Here is a 20,177-nt window from a genome sequence, read left to right as displayed (position 1 = left end):
CTTTACTCACCTATTATGAGTAGCAGACATTATACAGCCGTTTAAATGGAACCCAACAAACAAGCTTTATAAACCCAAAATTTGCCTTTTCTTAGCATTTTTGATATTATGAGTTTTTATTTATAACTTAACATTGACATAGGAACTAGAAATTGAGGCTTGATTTTTTTTATTTTCTATGTTTAATATTTAATAAATGGACTTTACAAACATGAAAAATGCAATTTCTTCAAGAAGTTATAAGCAAATTATGTACTTTTTGACAAAACAGCTTCAAATTTTGATCAAATTATGTACTTTTGGACAAAACAACTTATAATTTTTAACTCCAAGCTTTTCATAAATCTCTTAATACATAATATATTTTGGCATAAGAAAAATTTATCAATTTTTTAAACCTCATAACCTATAAGACATGCAAAGTGTGTTTTTAGCCTAATAAAATAAATGCATCAACTTGGTGGAAAAAATTGTCCCAAGGCACTTTATGTCCAATTATAGAATTAGTGCCAATGTGCTTGGCCTCTCGTGTTGAATGTCCTCTAACCTATAGCAAAGGTCTTTGGTTCGCCAATGGTCTCAGTGAGTAGGTCGTGGCCAAGGCTAACTGTGTACTAAAAGAAGGAGATTAAGAACTTTGACTTATTTACAGAAGGCACCTAAGGTCAAACAATATCAGATTCTCCTTCTTTGTTGTTGAATTATCGTCGTCATTTTCATGTGTCGTGTATTGATTTCATTGGATGTAGTCGATACTTCGCTAAATTTATTCATCACAAATGTCCGAGGATGAAAGCATGTTGCCATGATAGCCAACATCTCTTATACTTCTCTAAGTGACCTCTTCTTTCAAAGGGTGTGCACATGAAGCTTAAAGCATCTCATTGCGGCAAGAAAACATGACGTGGCAAGAAAATTTGCATCACCACGTCAACTGCATAAAAGTAGGGCTGGCTATGCAGTTTGATGTTGCAGGCCTACAATCGAGTTGGCAAGCAGAGAGAGAGAGAGAGAGAGAGAGAGAGAGAGAGAGAGAGAGAGAGAGATATTTCGAGGGTTGTGAGGTAGATCGTGTGCATGAAGAGCCTTCTGCGGCAACTTCATGAATTGCAGGCTGAGAAAAAAATAGTGTCAAAGGGCACCCTTACCCTTTGAATAGCTCCCCCCCTCTCTCTCTCTCTCTCTTTCTCTCTCTCTCTGTGTGTCGCTATCAGGTGACAAGTACTTACCACGCTTCTCTTTAACTCGTGACACGTGGTCTAAGCAGAAACGTAAAATGGAGGGAACTTGGAAACATAAATCTCTTCATTTTCCTGTGAATTTACGCTGCATTTCGTATTAAGACAGCGGCCAGCTCTACTCGTTCGCGCATCTCCACGCTGTTTTCGTTTCCTTATGCACAGGGTTTTGCCTGCAGTAAAGCCGTCCTTTGCAGCTATGGCTTTTACTCATAGTCACGACTGCTCGGAGCACGAATGTGCTACTTCTTGGTCTCTCTATAAACACATCGATCTTCCTCGGGTACGTGCGAGAGAGAGAGAGAGAGAGAGAGAGAGAGAGAGAGAGAGAGAGGAAGAACAGGAGGAGGAGGAGAAGTTTTAGACGAGCAAGCCCTCAAAGATCTACCCGACGAGTCTTGAACTCAAGACGTCTTATTCCTACCAAAGTTGAGAGAGAGAGAGAGAGAGAGAGAGAGAGAGAGAGAGAGAGAGAGAGAGAGATTATCTTTTGATTTTGTGAAAGAGAAAGAATGTACCAAGAGCACTGATAGAGTGTCTTCATATTCTCTATGCTTTTGGTTGTTATTCAAGAAGGAGAAGGACTATATACATCTTTGGTAGCACACTCGGTCTGTCCATCTGCATCTTGTTTGCTGTCGAATGTTACCATGCTAGAGCCAAAAAGGCTCCAATTTTTGGTGTTCATTGTGGGAATTGCAGGCATTATGGGTCTATGTTCGCAATCACATCTGTGCAACAAGGAGGATTTATCCAAAGCTTCCTTTATTCGTAGATCTGGTAGAAGCTCCAAGCAAAGCCTCTATCTTTGAGGAGTTACTTTGCATTTTCCATAGACATTATACAAAGGACTTGCCATGGTTCTTGGTGGACAATTCAAAGGACATACCCCATCTATTGTTCCATTTGGCGGTGCTCTTGTCAATCCTCTTGCATAGGGGCCACATAAGCTCCCAATAATCTTTGTGGACTTCAGGTGTGACATAGCTACTTATCTACTCTAAGACATCCATTTGATGGATGTTGTAGCCAATTGTTTGCGAGTAGATGTATCATGCTCCATAATCGGTGTCACCACATTGCCACATTAGCGCGAAGAAGCATCCACCAACCGGAGTAGGCCATTCATTGAAGACAATCTTGAGGTGTCTATTGGAGTTTGACACCAATGTCTCATCTTGAGCAAAAGGGGATGTCATGTGCATATAGTTGTACGTGCTATGCATAGTTGCCAAGAAGCTTGCTTCTTAAATGAAGTAACTTATAGAACGTTTCTAACGGTCTTGAAACTTCTCTCGAAACGTTTCGAAGGTGGATGCTTTTTGCTAGTTTCTCTGTCATACGGTCTTACATACTTATTGCGTTCTCAATTCAAGGAGAGTTTTGGAGTCTCTCCTAGTCTTTTATAAGTAGTTGTGTTTATAAATAAGCTTTGCACATGCATATTTATGGCTTTTCACTCATAGTTATTGGCGAACTTCTAAGGTGGCATTTCTTAATCTAGAAAAACTGTTTCGAACCTTTTGTAACTCGTTTCATATAAAAACCTTCATATGGGACGTTTCAAAACTTCATGGTTATTATGGTGCTATGTAGACATGTTACTTTGTCTTCAGAGCCAAGGTTTGTAGATTGAGTCGAAAAGATTTTGTATTAGCAATTTTGTGAGTCTGTCTGTAGGACCGACTTGTCCGGACAAGTCCATTAGATCAGTTTTTTCTTGGAACCATCTTGCATAGATGGTTTATACATGTGTTGAATAGGTGTTACTATACGTCGGAGGGCATTCGAAAACACAAGCTTGTACCCTAGGATAATAGCAACTTCGTGGTCCAATTCCGAGATGAAATGGATCACTAGGTTGGGCGATACGCACATTTGCAATACCCTCAAACCATGTGCATGCATGTTTGCATCGTTTTAGGGAAAGTTGAGCAGATACGAACTTTGAGGTATTATTATTAGTAAACTTTGAGGCCAATTGTGAGCGGGTTAGGGTTTCTGTGTCGAGGTCATAGACGCAACTTATCATTGTGTTCATTTGGCGAGTCACAGGCTCTCTCTCTAGAAAGGTGGTCCATGACAATCTTTTGGTCCGAGTCGGAATCCTCTATGAGCATTGGTTCTCTCTCTAGAACTTGTCGATTCTCTGTAATGCGTAGCGGGTGAATGCTCAGGATGGGTACTGAGTGTTAACTCAAGGCTCCTTTTACTTCATCATGAGTTCCTTGTACTTGATGTGAGATGTGCAAAGACTAGAGAGAGAAAAGAGAATGTAATGAGCAGCGGAAGTGATTGATGGTGAATGCTCAGGATGAGTGCTCAATGCGTACTCAAGGTTCTTTGTACTTAATGAGAGCTCATTTTACTTTATGAGAGATGTGCAAAGACTAGAGAGAAAAGAGAGAATGATCTTATGAATGAAGGCTTTGTGTGTGTGTGAGAGAGAGAGAGAGAGAGAGAGAGAGAGAGAGAGAGAGAGAGAATAACATTAGATGGGGTTCCAAACCTCCCTTCAAGGACCCCTTTCTCTCTAGCTAGAGAGGTATTTGCTTTAGATTGCACAAATGCTGATACAATGGTGCTAGATGGTGAGATGTTATGGATTCTTGCTACTGATTCTTAGATCTACAAGGCTAAAGGCTATAAACTGAAAACGCTAGGGATGCTGAATGGGATCTGCGACTGTGATGAGGCTATGGGCTTATTTTTTGTCGGTGATGGGTTGAAAACTGAAAAAGGTTGATTGATCCGAGGGTTGAATCTGAAAATGCTAGGGATGTTGAATGGAATCTGCGATTGTGACGAGGCTATGGGCTGATTTGTTGTCGGCGATGGATTGAAAATTGAAAAACGATGGCTGATCCGAGGGTTGAATCTGAAAATGTTGGCTGGTTTGTTGTCTTGGGTGAAAAACTAAAAACGTTGGTACTAATGGCCGATGTGCGACGATACAGCGAGGTTTCTAAAAACGTTGGTACAAAAACACAAGAGGTGCTGAGGTATTGCGAGTACTAGGGCTAGTAGTGAGGGTACTGACTTTTGTTCTCTAGGGTCACTTATATATGGGATTAAAGTTGGGTTGGGCAATACCAATAGAAATCCCACGATTTTTAAAAATGTCACTTATTAATGAGTTAATAAACTCACTTATAAGAGGTGCTTCACATGCACATAAACACTTAAGATGGGTAATAATGTAAATGTATGGGAACACTTCCCAATGCCTAGATGTAGCAGGCTATTCTAAACCCTAGAAATAGGAGTTAGCTTGTCCACATGTACATAGGGTTAAATGCGCATGTGACAGAATTATATCGTGAGTGAAGGTTTTGTGAGTGATGGAGAGAGATGATCAACACCAGATGGGTCCCAAACCCCCCTCCAAGGGTCTCCCCTCTCTATTGCTAGAGAGATATTTTGCTTTAGATTGCACAAATGTTGATACAATCGTCATAGATGTTCAGCTGGTGTGTAAGGTGTTGTCACGTGACACATCCAACCCTATGTGTCCGTGGACAAGCTACAACATGATCTGGGTTCAGTCAGTCCAGTCAGTATAGATTAGAAGTGATCTTGCACTTTTGTGAGTCTATTCGTAGACCGTGTATCATAGCAGCTACGGTACGAGACGGGACGTTTTATACGCGGTGTACAATACGCATACTAGACGTATTTTTGAGAATCAAAAATAAAATATGTCCACTTTTTCTAGATATGATACTTTAATAAGGGCAAATGAAGCCTCAATGACTCTTCAATATTTAACCATAGCATACATAAATAAGCACCATGAAGCTCTAAAACACAATTTATTAACTAGGAAAAGACATACGTTTTGCGCAAAAAAACGTTAGAATAGAAAATGTTATGAGACGTACTGTATGTTTCAATACGGGACGTCGTGTATTTTAAATAAAATACGTGTATTTTAGTTGCTATGCCGTGCATGCCCAGTCACTTAGTATAGATGCATATCCTCTGGTTGCACACAGCATAATCATAAGCATTCCCATCAGAATCCATCAGGGGAATTTTCCGGTACATTTAGCCTATTTTACCTATTTTTGGCATTTTTCACTTATTGATTTAAGTGACTTTCCAACAAAAGTAGGCAGGGCAATTTTGCTAAGTGTGTATATAAACAAACTAGAGCTAGCACTATTTGGCAGAAGAGGCAACAGGAGCCAAGATCAGCAGGCAACTTCTCATCAAGACCTTGGCGGTTTCCCCCACCAAGCAAGAAGAAACAGAACCTTCCTTAGCGTTTTTGACAGAAGCATCACAGCCTGGCGTTTTGCATCATCATACCATCGCCAGAACCCCCAGCATACCTAGCGTTTGCATCAACAAGGAATCGCTAGCAGAAACCAGCTTCCCTAGCGTTTTTGGATCCCAGCAGTATGTAGCAATGCAACGAATTTCAGCGTCAGAAGACCATCAAGATCAGCCCTAAGAAGTAGTAGATTCGGCCCGGAAAAACCATCAGTTTTCAGCCTTTAGGAACCTCGGTTTTCAGCCCTAAACCTGCAGATTTTCAGCGAAAAAGACCCACCGAAAACAGCCCCCAAATCAGCGTTTTTCGATCAGTCGCAGATTTCAGCCCATAGCGTTTTTGGACAGCAGTAGAAAGATTGCAGATTTCAGCCCTTAGGTTGACTTCGTCATCACCGTCCTCATCGTCGACATAGCTTAGACTTGCATTAGTCCCATGCATTCCATTTGTACCAATTTGTGCAATCATAAGTAGATCACTCTCGCCGACGAGATTGGGGCCTTCGGAGGAGGGTTTTACAACGTCTCTGGTGTCGTATTTCTCTTCTCTCTTTCAGTCCTTAGGTCGACTTCGTCATCACCATCGTCATCGTCGACATAGCTTAGCCTTGCATCAGTCCTATGCATTCCATTTGTACCAGTTTGTGCAATCATAAGTAGACCACTCTCGTCGACGAGAGTGGGGCCTTCGGAGGAGGGTTTTACGTCTCTGGTGTCATATTTCTCTTCTCTCTCTATCTCTCAGTCTTATACACTTGCACGCATAGTGTCCATTCACTTTGTTTGTGATCATAGCATTCTCTCATTAAGAACGGAAGGCTCTACCTTCCATAAGAACAAAAGGAACCTTTAGCACAGTTCGGAGCACTCATCTTGAGCAAAGCGCAAACATTCATTCCGCTGCACCTAACATTGGTATCAAAGCTTTGGCAATGTTCTTTGTCACTCAAGGAAAGAACCACAAGAATCACAAGATTTTTTTTTTTTTGCTTGTTGTGGTCGCGCGAACCCAAGTTCGCTTGGGCGTGTCGATTCCTAATCGTGTTTTTGAAGAGTGACAGGAATCTCAGGAAAGAAGGGCTTGTCCAATCTCCCCTTGTGTCTCTTTTTACTCATTGAGAGCTGATCGTGTACTTAGCGGCTGGCCAATCGACATGAGGTGGGAAAAAGCAACCTTGGTGTGAGCGCAAGGCCGCTAAGGGATGCACCCGCGGAAAGGAGTAGAACTCGGGTGAAGAGAAGATCCTTCTCAAACACGGTTTGCAAGCGAAAGAAAACCTCAAGAACCTCAAAAACTCAAGAACCCTAAGAACCCAAGACCCCCAAGAACCCAAGTTCCTCGTGAACTTAAGAACCCAAGACCACAAGAACCCACAAGAACCCCCGACTTCAGAATGGTCATCACTCGAAGCGGAATGGATACTTCGCTTGGAGGTGATGAGCATGAGAGAGGCGAAGAAGAATTTTTTCCACCAAGAGGTTTTTTTAACTCTTCCCCATCTATGCCAACGATTGCACTAACTCCTATGGAGGAGTTGGAGCTGATGTTTTTGGAATAGAATTTAGAACGCGAAGCAAGAAATGCAGAAAGAATGACAGAAATGAGACGCAGACATGCAGAAGACAAAGCGGAAAGAGAAGCAGAAAGAAAGGCAAGACAAGAACAATGCGAGCGACACATGCAAGAGTTCTTGTGACTTTTTTCTCAAGTGCAGACACCGATGCAAGAGATTCGGGAAAAGGAGACTCTCTCAGTCTCTTCTTCTCCAAAGCATGATACACAGGATTTGCATGATTGTGTGAAGCATGATGATGATTTGATTGACAATGATTTGCATGATGATTTGAATGACAATGATAAGCATGATGATTTGGATGCCAATGATTTGTATAATGATTTGGATGACAATGACAAGCATGATGATTTGCATGATCAAGATTTGATTTCTCACAAGCATGATGAGTTGCATGAAGATGATGTGATTGTTCACAAGGATGATGTATTAGTGGATGCTTTTTCTAGCAAAGCTAACCTCGTTGCAGATTCGATCAATCACGAAGAATCGATCTTGGCTTTCGAGTCGAGGTCCACAGATCCCCCACAAGAAGATTCGATAGATCCCGAAGAACCGATCTTGGCTCTTGAGCCTAGGTCTAAAGCACCCTCACAGGAAGTATTATATGTTCGCATGATTGATACGCACGCATTGTTCGAGTGTTTCATTCGTGGTCGTTTCTTATATTTTAGTCAGCGTCTTTTTGTGATCCCTTTTCCTAGGCATGACATTGTACGTTGAGCACGTTTCACTCATAAATGAGCACGAATGTATGCGGATTGTTCATGAAAAGCTGAAAGGTATGCATTCAAGGGAGTCACATTCCATGTCTCTTCCTTGGCATGACACACTTGTAGAAAGAGCACATGAAAGTATGAGCACCAAGCATGGGCATTTTCATTGCGAATTGGCACAGTTGATTGCTTTAGATTCGAAGAGAAAGATTCGATCTCATTGTTTGCGTGTGTGTGGTGAACGGGTTGGCACTCTGTCTCTTTGTTCATCTACATTGCATGCATAGTCTTTGAGGAAGACAAGATTTTTTCCACTCACTTTACATGGAATAGGTATGTTCATGGTTTTGTGTTGGGAAATGGTTTCATGAATTTTCAACCATGGAGATTCTTGAAGAAGAAAGAAGCATGACTCTAGACGACGTTGAAGCATTGAAGGAGCCACATAAGACTGTCGCTTTCGGCGCGGCCCAAAGAAGCAAGCGATGTAGATCTTTATGAAGTTCAAATACCGCACTACCCACACATCAGAGTGGGCCGGCGAAGAGTCCCTTCGAGGATTCCGGATGCTATTGGCGATGTCCCTCGACGCCATACAGTTCGGTACTAGTACCTTACTTTGAAAAGGAGGGGATGTCACGTGACACATCCAACCCTATGCGTCCGTGGACAAGCTACAGCATGATCAGGGTTCAGTCAGTCCAGTCAGTCTAGATTAGAAGCGATCTGGTACTTTTGTGAGTCTATTCGTAGACCGTGCATGCCCAGTCACTTAGTATAGATGCATATTCTTTGGTTGCACACAACATGATCATAAGCATTCCCATCAGAATCCATCAGATTCCATCAGGGGAATTTTCCGCTACATTTAGTCTATTTTACCTAATTTTGGCATTTTTCACTTATTAATTAAAGTGACTTTCCAACAAAAGTAGGTAGGGCAATTTTGCTAAGTTTGTATATAAGCAAACTAGAGCTAGCACTATTTGGCAGAAGAGGCAACAGGAGCCAAGCTCAACAGGCAACTTCTCATTAAGACCTTGGCGGTTTCCCCCACCAAGCAAGAAGAAATAGAACCTCCCTTAGCGTTTTTGACAGAAGCATCACAGCCTTGCGTTTTGCATCATCACACCATCGCCAGAACCCCCAGCATACCTAGCATTTGCATCAACAAGGAATCGCCAGCAGAAACCAGCTTCCCTAGCATTTTTGGACCAACTTTCCTAGCGTTTTTGGATCCCAGCAGTATGCAGCAATGCAGCAAATTTCAGCATCAGAAGACCATCAAGATCAGCCCTAAGAAGTAGCAGATTCGGTCCGGAAAAACCATCAGTTTTCAGCCTTTAGGAACCTCAGTTTTCAGCCCTAAACCTGCAGATTTTCAGCGACAAAGACCCACCGAAAAAAGCCCCCAAATCAGTGTTTTTGGATCAGTCGCAGATTTCAGCCCTTAGGTCGACTTCGTCATCACTGTCGACATAGCCTAGACTTGCATCAGTCCCATGCATTCCATTTGTACCAGTTTGTGCAATCATAACTAGACCACTCTCGCCGACGAGAGTGGGGCCTTCGGAGGAGGGTTTTATAACGTTTCTGATGTCGTATTTCTCTTCTCTCTCTATCTCTCAGTCTCATACACTTGCACGCATAGTGTCCATTCACTTTGTTTGTGATCATAGCATTCTCTCATTAAGAACGGAAGGATCTACCTTCCATAAGAACAAAAGGAACCTTGAGCACAGTTCGGAGCACTCATCTTGAGCAAATCGCAAACATTCATTCAGGTGCAGCGGATGTGAATGTTGAACTTTGCTCAAGATGAGTGCTCCAAACTGTGCTCAAGGTTCCTTTTACTTATGGAAGGGAGAGCCTTCCGTTCCTTTAGTGAGAGAGTGCAAATTATCACAAACAAAGTGGCAAACACTCTGAATGAAGGTGCTGAGACTGAGAAATAGAGAGAGAAGAATACGACACCTGAATGTTGTCAAACCCTCCTCCGAAGGCCCCACTCTCTATGCGAGAGCGTTCTTTCCTTGAGTGATACAGAACACTGCCAAAGCTTTGATACCAATGTAAGGTGCATCGGATGTGAATGTTGAACTTTGCTCAAGATGATTGCTCTGAATTGTGCTCAAGGTTCCTTTTACTTACGGAAGGGTCCTTTTACTTACGGAAGGGAGAGTCTTTCATTCCTCTAGTGAGAGTGCAAATGATCACAAACAAAGTGGCAAACACTGTGAATGAAGGTGCTGAGACTGAGACATAGAGAGAGAAGAATATGACACTAGAATATTGTCAAACCCTCCTCCGAAGGCCCCACTCTCATAGGCGAGAGCGGTCTTGTAAGGTGCAGCGGAAGTGAATGTTGAACTTTGCTCAAGATGAGTGCTCCGAACTGTGCTCAAGGGTTCTTTTTACTTACGGAAGGGAGAGACTTTTGTTCCTTTAGTGAGAGAGTGTAATGGACACAAACAAAGTGGTGAACACTGTGAATGAAGGTGTTGAGACTGAGAGATAGAGAGAGAAGAATACAACACCAGAATGTTGTCAAACCCTCCTCCTAAGGCCCCACTCTCTATGGCGAGAGCGGTCGACTATTGATTGCACAAATCTCTACAATGCTTTGGACTTGCCCACGATGAGGACGACGATGAGACGGGTTGAAATTTGAAAACGCCAAGGGCTGAAATCTGCAAATATTTATCTGTTGAATTCTGACTCTATGTCGATGACGACGATGTGACGACGACGCGCATGCTGAAATCTGCGTTTTCCGGGCTGAATGTGCAAACTACGCTGGATCTGACCGTGCGGTGAGGATGTGCTATGGGAAGGTGAGATCTGCGAGGTTCGGGGGTTCTACTGCGGTATGTCTGTTGAAAACTGGAAACGCTGGTGCTTTTGATGGTTCTGTCGCGCTTAATTTGCAAAACGCTAGGGTTGGTTCTGAGTTTTGCTGCAAAAACGCTAGTGTTTCTGCTGGTCTTGTTGTCGCCGAGGCTGATCTGCAATGCAAAACGCCAAGGCTTGACTGTGGATGAAAACGTTGGGCTTTTGTTGATGAAAAATGCCAGGCTTGGTGTGGAGGGGGATCTTGCTGAGAAGGTGCCTGTTGAACAAGATGTTCCTGCTGCCTCTTCTGCCAGAAAGTGCTAGTGCTAGGTTTCCTACTTGCTTATCAAAATTTCCCTACCTAGTTCCCAACAAAAGTCACTTAAAAATAATAAGTGAAAAATGGCTAAAATAGGAAAAATAGGTCTATGCACTGTAAAAATGCTCCTGATGGGTTCTGACTAAAATCTGTTGTGTGCAACCGGAGGATATGCATCTACTCTAAGTGTCTAGACATGCACGGTCTGCGAACAGACTCACAAAAGTGCCAGAACACTTCCTAAGCTAGGCTAACTGAACTGATCTTGAACCCATGTCATGAAGTAGCTTGTCGACATACACATGGGGTTAGATGTGCACGTAAACATCCCCTCCTTTTCAAAGTGAGGTACTGGTACCAAACTGTATTGTGTCGAGGGAGATCGCCAACAGCGTTTGGAATCCTGGAAAGGACTCTTCGCCGGCCCACTCTGATGTGTGGGTCGTGCGATACTTGAACTTCATAAAGGTCTGCAACGCTTGCTTCTTTGGGCCGCGCCGAAAGCGACACAAAGTCTTCTGAGGCTCCTTCAATGCTTCAACTTCGCTAGAGTCATGCGTCTACCTTCTTCAAGAATCTTCGAGGATGAAAATTCTTGAAACCACTTCCAACACAAAAACATGAACATACCCATTCCATGTAAAGTGATTGGAAAAATTCAAGTCTTTCGAAAAAACTGTGCATGCAATGCAGATGAACAAAGTGACGGAGTGCCAAACCGTTCATCAAACATACGCAAACAATGGGATCGAATCTTGTCTTTTATATCTAAATCAATCAATTGTGGCAAATCACAATGGAAATGCCGATGCTTGATGCTCAATCTTTCTTATGCTCTCTCGGATACTGTGTCATGCCAAGGAAGAGACATGGAACGTGAATTCCTTGGGTGCAAACATTTTATCTTTTCATGAGTAATCTGTATACATCCGTGCTTATTCATAAGTGAATCGTGCTCATCGTGCAATATGGCATGCCTATGAAAAGGGATCACATAAGGACGGTGACTAAAATATAGGAAACCATCACGAATGACACACTCAAACAATGCGTGCTGACTAATCATGCGCACACATAATACTTCCTGTGGGGGTTCTTGGGACCTCTACTCGAGAGCCAAGATCGGTTCTTCGTGATTGATCGAATCTGCTATGAGGTTAGCTTCACTAGACAAAGTATCAACTAAATCATCATCCTTGTGAACAATCACATCATTATCTTGCAAATCATCATGCTCGTGAATAATCACATCTTGATCATGCAAATCATCATGCTCGTGAATAATCACATCTTGATCATGCAAATCATCATGCTTATCATTATCATGCAAATCATGTGTGTCGTGCTGTGGAGAAGACAAGAGTGAGAGTGTCTCCTTCTCTTGATTCTGTTCAATCTGTGCCTGCACACTAGAAAAGAGTCGCAACAACTCTTTCACGTGTTGGTCTCTCATCGCTTTTCTTTCTTCGTGCTCGTGCTTTATGGCTGCCCTTCTTTCTTCGTGTTCACCGCTATGGTTGCCATTCTTTCTTGGTACTTTCGATCAATTGCTGCCTTTCTTTTTGCATTTCTTTCTTCGCGCTCGCGCTCTAAGGCGGCGCGTTGCGCTTCTTGTTGTATCCTCTTGTCCATCATCATCGTGACCAAAGCCTCCATAGGAGTTGGTGCAAACCTTGGCGTAGATGGGGAAGGGTCAGAAAAACCTCCTGGTGGGGGAAATTCTTCTTCGCCATTGCCATGCTTATCACCTCTATGCGAAGTATCCATTCCGCTTCGGGTAATGACCATACACTGAAGTCTTGGGTTCTTGGGTTCTTGCTCAGATGTTGAGGTTTTTACATCCCATGCGAGTGTATATGATACATACGCTCACTCACTCGAGCGGATTCGAGTGAACTACCAGAAACCTCGCCACAAATGGGCGACAAGGTTAGTCAATTTCAAGTTATGTTTGTTTTGGTTTATGTTTTACTTTTCATTTTGGACAAGATCTCTCTGCTGTGCAAAGAAAAGTGCTTGGGCAGACTCCATACGAAGCAACTGTACAAAGCAAAGTGCTTTGACTGTCTTCGTGTGAAGCACGGCTTCTCTTATGTGTCATAGTATTATTGATTGACTTCGGCTCAATGATAATGGCACACATCTTTGGCACTATGTGGATATAAGCTCATAGTTTACGCAACGGCGCACGGTGATATATCCAAGCCAGTGTAATCGTGCAAGGCATGTATACCAGCGGCTCACATGGTTGAGACTATCATTGAAGCCAAGGGCTTATCATTCCATTTTTTGATCTATATGTATGGCATACTAGTATGATGGACGTACACCACCCATCATTGCATACGCTTCTGCTATAGTGCTAGCTACTCTGTCAAGGACGAGCTCAGTTGTTGTTTTTAGATATTTTATTTTTATATTTATTCACAGGCAACATGCCATACATCTGCACCCTGATACAGTCACGCTCATATACACGGTAAGTGGGTCAAGATGTGACTTTTGGTACCTTTCTCTACAAGGGCATGGTACAATTACATTGATGTACCCTTATAGGATAAGCTATGGCACAGGCACGGTCTGCACTCAAGCATTTGAAAAGGGCATACAACACATTGGAATAAGGGGATTTCCTCAGCCCAACATTCTCTCTTTCTCTCTCTTATTAACTTCTATACGAGAAAGGTGAAACTAGGCATGATTTTATTGCAATCTTTCTATGTGAATACGGTAATAGGAAGGGCTAAGAGCCATCTATTGCCACCTATTTTAAAAGGCTAAGAGCCATCTGTTGGTAATTCATAAGTGATTCCTTTCAAGATCGAACAGTTCTATTCAGTTGAGTACCCATCGATTATAATGGACAAGCAAGAGTTTTGCCATTAGTGATTTTTTGGACATTATTTTAGCACTCCACACTTTATAAGTGTGAAAGTCAAGTTGAGTTTTTGAACGTCTGAAACTTGTAAGGGCTTATCTCTACCATGGTGTATGGATGAAGCCAGCATTTCCGACTGCATGACTGTTCACACAAACCTAGATTATGAATTTTTGGGTGTGAAAAGGATCTAGTTGTGAATACGACTCCAAATTCAGTGGAGCTCCTATTAGCACTAAGAGTGCCAATATGAGTACAGTTTTGGGATACGACCCGGCTCATGATTACTAAATCACTTAGTAAGAGTGGATGGTCCATTATTGGAACCTTCACACTTGCATTTTCAAGGAAATAAGTCCACCGACTGCCAAGGGGTAGTGTAATACCACGAGCAAAACCAAGGGGGGTCACGGACATAGGCCAAGGGCCAGTTTCTAGTTGAGCAATTTTTCTGCAAAGTTTAACCAAGGGGTTTGACAATTTTGACTTTAACCAAGGGGTCTGGATTGCAAAGGCAACACCCAAGGTTACAAGTGTAATACTACTTGCATTTCACTAGTTTTTCATTAGTGTTTCTAGGCCTTTGCCGATTGGAAATTTGGGCAGGTGTCTTTACTCCGGATAAGTGAACACTATGTTTCACCTACAATATGCAGCTATAGACCCACTTGTAGGGTTTATTTGGCACATGTTGTCACATGGGATGCAACATGGTCTAGGAACTCAAGGAGTTCGGTTTAGCGAGTGTGGAGCAAGGCTAAAGAGGGTCCCTCTCACTCTCGTCGTAGAGTGTTTGCAGTTACCTCCATGCACAAGTACAATTGTACTTGAAGGATGTTCTTTTTTCAGACACCTTACATGAGACATATTCCACATGTGGAGAATATGCGTCTTTCGGACTGACACTGGTGTCGGCTCTTTCAAGTATGTGTCAGGATAAAGTCCCTAGATGTTGGTCAAATCTGTTTTCTAGACCATTCTCAGCACGACGTATCAGGAGCAATTTCGGTGGCCAGAAATTGTCGGATACTTAGAATGACTTGTTTAGGTACAAGTACTGCTAAACAACATTACAGATGGTTGTTTATACATATAGCAAAGCTCTGAGTTGTTAATGAAAAAGTTTCATTGTTTGTCCTTAGAAGTGATTAATGTTTCACCTTCTATTATGGTTCAAACATTTCAGCAAAGCTTGAAAATGATTGCAACTGAAAGTATTTAGTTTCTTTTTAGAACTATTTACATTACTCTTTAATGTGTGCTAGAAGCATCACATTCGCCATACGTATTGGCAAGGATAATCATGGATATACAGGTTCGGATCTGTTTTTTGCTAAATTCATGCACACTATGTATTATAGGCCCTAGTGTTTAGCGAAGGTTGATTTGGAGCGGCATGCATATTCATCAAACTAGTTGCTTATGAAGCATTTTTCACTTAAGTGTAGTATCTCTATGAGATTCCTTTTGGGGTCTATCAATCACCAATAGAGGTCATGGCTCGGTTTGGCTGTTTGTAGATCTTTCACGTTAACCCAGATGGTTCTTCAGGACATTGTTGTTTGCTCAACAATGTTGTATGATATTGTGATCCCCGTTTACCACCAGTCATCTGGGACGACTGTTTGTAAACCGTGGGGCAAAATACATCTCAATACTGTCAGAATCTAAAGAGGATAGGCAGATTACAAGTTACAAGTGTACTCTTATGCTGAAGGATATGCAAGGCCCGTACGTTAGCACCAAGCAATCCAATTAGCAAGAATGTATCGCTCTAATTGGTGTTGCTTACAATAAGGTAATGCTTGTTTGTGACTCAATTTAGTTTCTTCATTTTTAAGTCAGGTTTTCAACCTTGAACACTATTTATGGTGGGGTTTTTTATTGATGAAATTTGCGAACAAGTCAAGGATTTAAACTTGGCTAATGAATTATGTCAGTAAGTTACTTTTATGAAAAGTGAAAAGCGGTACTCTTTCGGGTATATCTATGTTATGATAACTCGTTTAGCATGCTCCTGTGCGTTCTAAATGGACTCTATACACTATGATTGGATAGGAACTGGTAACACAAGATGGTTACAAATGGACAACAATATGGAAAATCAAGATGTCACTCTTGGTTTCATTGAACCTCCTACTGAACCGTGTTCCGGTCAAGCAAACAGTTGGATCCATGAAGGATGCCACTGTGGAAAACATTAGTGTATCATCACTCTTGTTTTCGAGGACGAAAACGCTTCTCCAAGGGGGGAGTAATGTCATGCCAAGGGCATATCCACGGGAGGTCACGGACCTGGGCCAGTAAGTGGCCGACTGCGAGTGTGGAATAGGGGATTCAGTAGCCAGGGGCTATATAAGGGAGGTTGGGCGGTGAATCGAGTCTAGGCAGTTCCCCGAGCTTTACTCTGGGTTCTTGCGTGTCTTGGGTTCGGGGGTTCTTGAGTCTTGAGGTTCTTGAGGGTTTGGAGTCTTGAGGTGTAACAGACTTGGACACTCCAAGTCAAGAATCTACCACGACAACACCAAATAACCACTTCAAAACAGTTCATAGTTCACAGTTCACAAATTTATTCTATTCGACATTGGCCTGGTGGAGTTTCGTGCCTAGAGATATTGGCCCCAAAGATTGGTGCCCCTTTCGGTATTTCTTTTTGTATTAATCTGAGTTCAAAGTACAAGAGTGCGGGCAGGCGCTCACACTCAGACTCTGCGTCCAGATGCCCTGAGTTATGAGGCCTGCTCACATATTTAAAAGTACAAGGGATGCCAAAAGGAGAGCCCAAAAGCTGAAAATCAAAAGCCCTTTAAAAATAAAGCAAGAGCTTTCCTTTTCTCTCTCTCTCTCTCTCTTGCTTACTAAAATAAAGCAAAGAGTCTCTCTCTCTCTCTCTCTGTGTGTGTGTGTGTGTGTGTTAGGTGCAGCGGAATGAATGTTTGCGCTTTGCTCAAGATGAGTGCTCCAAACTGTGCTCAAGGTTCCTTTTGTTCTTATGGAAGGTAGAGCCTTCTGTTCTTAATGAGAGAATGCTATGTTCACAAACTAAGTGAATGGACACTGTGCGTGCAAGTGTATGAGACTGAGAGATAGAGAGAGAAGAGAGATACGACACCAAAGACGTAAAACCCTCCTCCGAAGGTCCCACTCTCGTCGACGAGAATGGTCTACTTATGATTGCACAATCTGGTACAAACGGTATGCATGAGACTGATGCAAGTCTAGGCTATGTCGACGATGACGACGGGGATGATGAAGTCGACCTAAGGGCTGAAATCTGCAATCTTTCTACTGCTGTCTAAAAACGCTATCGGCTGAAATCTGCGACTAGTCCAAAAACACTGATTTGGGGGCTGTTTTCGGTGGGTCTTTGACGCTGAAAATCTGCAGATTTAGGGCTTAAAACTGAGGTTCTTCAAGGCTGAAAACTGATTGTCTTTCTGGGCTGAATCTGCTACTTCTTTATGGGTTGAATCTGCTACTCTTCGATGATGAAAAACGCTGCATTGCTGAATCTGCAAAGGTTGAATCTGAGACCAAAAATGCTAGAGGCTGAAGTTGGACCAAAAACGCTAGGCTGATGTTTCCTGTTGCGAAGATGTTGATGCAAAAACGCTATCTGTTGTGTTCTTTTGGTCAGGACTTGCTGATGCAAAAACGCCAATGGTGAGGATGGCTGGCGATGGTTCTTGTTGAAAACGCTAGGCAATGGGGGGATCTGCTGCTTGGAGGGAACCACCAAGGCTTGGTCTTGCTGAGAAGTGGCCTGTTGAGCTTGGCTCCTGTTGCCTCTTCTGCCAAATAGTGCTAGCTCTAGTTTGCTTATATATTTTCTTACCCAATTTGCCCTACCTACTTTTGTTGGAAAGTCACTTAAATTAATAAGTGAAAAATGCCAAAAATAGGTAAAATAGGCTAAATGCACTGGAAAATTCCCATGATGGAATCTGATGGATCCTAGTGGGAATACTGGTGATCATGCTGTGTGCAACCAGAGGACATGCATCTATACCAAGTGACTGGGCATGCATGGTCTACGAATAGACTCACAAAAGTGCTAGATCACTTTTAATCTAGACTGAGTGGACTGACTAAACCTTGATCATGCTGTAGCTTGTCCACGGACACATAGGGCTGGATGTGTCACGTGACATCCCCTCCTTTTCAAAGTGAGATACTGGTACCGAACTGTATGGCGTCGAGAGAGATCGCCAATAGTATCCGGAATCCTGGAAGGGACTCTTCGTCAGCCCACTCTGATGTGTGGGTTGTGCGGTACTTGAACTTCATAAAGGTCTGCAACGCTTGCTTCTTTGGGCCGCGCGGAAAGCGACACAAAGTCTTCTGTGGCTCCTTCGATGCTGCAACTTCGTCGAGAGTCATGCTTCTTTCTTCTTCAAGAATTTTTATGGCTGAAAATTCCTGAAACCATTTCCAACACAAAACCATGAACATACCTAGTCCATGTAAAGTGAGTGGAAAAAATCTTGTCTTCCTCAAAGACTGTGCATGCAATGTAGATGAACCAATAGACGGAATGCCAAACCGTTCACCACATACACGCAAACAATGAGATCGAATCTTTCTCTTCTGATCTAAAGCAATCAATTGTGGCAATTCACAACGGAAATGCCCATGCTTGGTGCTCATACTTTCATGTGCTCTGTCTACAACTGTGTCATGCCAAGGAAGAGATATGTATTGTGACTTCCTTGAATGCATACTTTTCAGCTTTTCATGAAAAATCCGCATACATTCGTGCTCATCCATGAGTGAAACGTGCTCAATATACAATATGCCATGCCTAATAAAAGGGATCACATAAAGATGTTGACGAAAATACAGGAAACGATCACGAATGAAACACTCGTACAATGCGTGCTGACTAATCATGCGAACACATAATACTTCCTGTGAGGGTTCTTTGGACCTAGGTTCGAGAGCCAAGATCGGTTCTTCTTGAAGGGCTTCTTTGGACCTCGACTCGAGAGCCAAGATCGGTTCTTCGTGATTGATCGAATCTGCAACGAGGTTAGCTTCGCTAGAAAAAGCATCAACTAACTCATCATCCTTCTTGTGAACAATCACATCTTCTTCATGCAACTCATTATGCTTGTGAGAAATCACATCTTGATCATGCAAATCATCATGCTCGTGAGAAATCACATTTTGATAATCCAAATTATCATGCTTGTCATTGTCATCCAAATAATCATGCTTATCGTTGTCAATCAAATCATCATCATGCAAATCATTGTCATTCAAATCATCATGCTTATCACAATCATGCAAATCTTGTGTGTCATGCTTGGGAGAAGAAGAGACCGAGAGAGTCTCCTTTTCCTGATTCTGTTGCATCTGTGACTGCATTTGAGAAAAGAGTCGCAACATCTCTTGCATTCTTGCTTTGGTCTCGCGATCAAATCTTGCTTGACGTTCTTTTTCTTCCAAATCGTACTGACGCTCTATGGCTGCCATTTCTTCTTCGTAGTCACGATCTATGGCTGCCATTTCTTCTTCATAGGCCTTTCTTTCTGCTTCTCTTTCTGGTCCAACTCCTCCATAGGAGTTAGCGCAATCCTTAACGTAGATGGGGAAGGGGGAGGGTCGGAAAAACCTCGTGGTGGGGAAAATTCTTCTTCGCCTCTCTCATGCTTATCACCTCCAAGCGAAGTATCCATTCCGCTTCGAGTGATGACCATTCTGAAGTCGTGGGTTCTTGTGGTCTTGGGTGACCTGTTGATGCAAAAACGCCAATGCTGAGGATGGCTGGCGATGGTTCTTGTTGAAGACGGTAGGCAATGGGGGATGTGCTGCTTGGAGGGAACCACCAAGGCTTGGTCTTGTTGAGAAGTGGCCTGTTGAGCTTGGCTTCTGTTGCCTCTTCTACCAAATAGTGCTAGCTCTAGTTTGCTTATATATTTTCTTAGCCAATTTGCCCTACCTACTTTTGTTGGAAAGTCACTTAAATTAATAAGTGAAAAATGCCAAAAATAGGTAAAATAGGCTAAATACATTGGAAAATTCTCCTGATGGAATCTGATGGATTCTGGTGGGAATATTGATGATCATGCTGTGTGCAACCAGAGGATATGCATCTATACTAAGTGACTGGGTATGCACGGTCTACGAATAGGCTCACAAAAGTGCCAGATCACCTCTAATCTAGATTGACTGGACTGAGTAAACCTTGATCATGCTGTAGCTTGTCCACGGACACATAGGGTTGGATGTGTCACGTGATACTCTCTCTCTCTCTCTCTCTCTCTCTCTCTCTCTCTCAAATTGCGTAGAAAAAGCAATTGCCTAAAAACTCCGCCAGAATTGCTTTTCGGAAATTTCGCCGCA

General features: G+C 42.6%; 1 protein-coding gene across 1 annotated transcript in view; it reads left to right on the top strand.

Moving 5' to 3' along the window:
* Positions 1–1,296: 1,296 nt before the first annotated feature.
* LOC147429058 (PITH domain protein (DUF1000)) overlaps positions 1,297–20,177 on the top strand; it is a 42,126-nt gene continuing 23,245 nt past the window's right edge. Inside the window, exon 1 of the mRNA XM_086495326.1 lies at positions 1,297–1,521. Coding sequence (XP_086351452.1) covers positions 1,396–1,521 — 126 coding nt within the window. The 5' untranslated portion in view covers positions 1,297–1,395. The remainder of the gene's footprint in view (positions 1,522–20,177) is intronic.

Source organism: Adiantum capillus-veneris, chromosome 22, assembly GCF_014529385.1.
Source record: "Adiantum capillus-veneris isolate H3 chromosome 22, ASM1452938v2, whole genome shotgun sequence".
Taxonomy (NCBI): domain Eukaryota; kingdom Viridiplantae; phylum Streptophyta; class Polypodiopsida; order Polypodiales; family Pteridaceae; genus Adiantum; species Adiantum capillus-veneris.
This window is presented reverse-complemented; position numbering and strand designations above follow the sequence as displayed.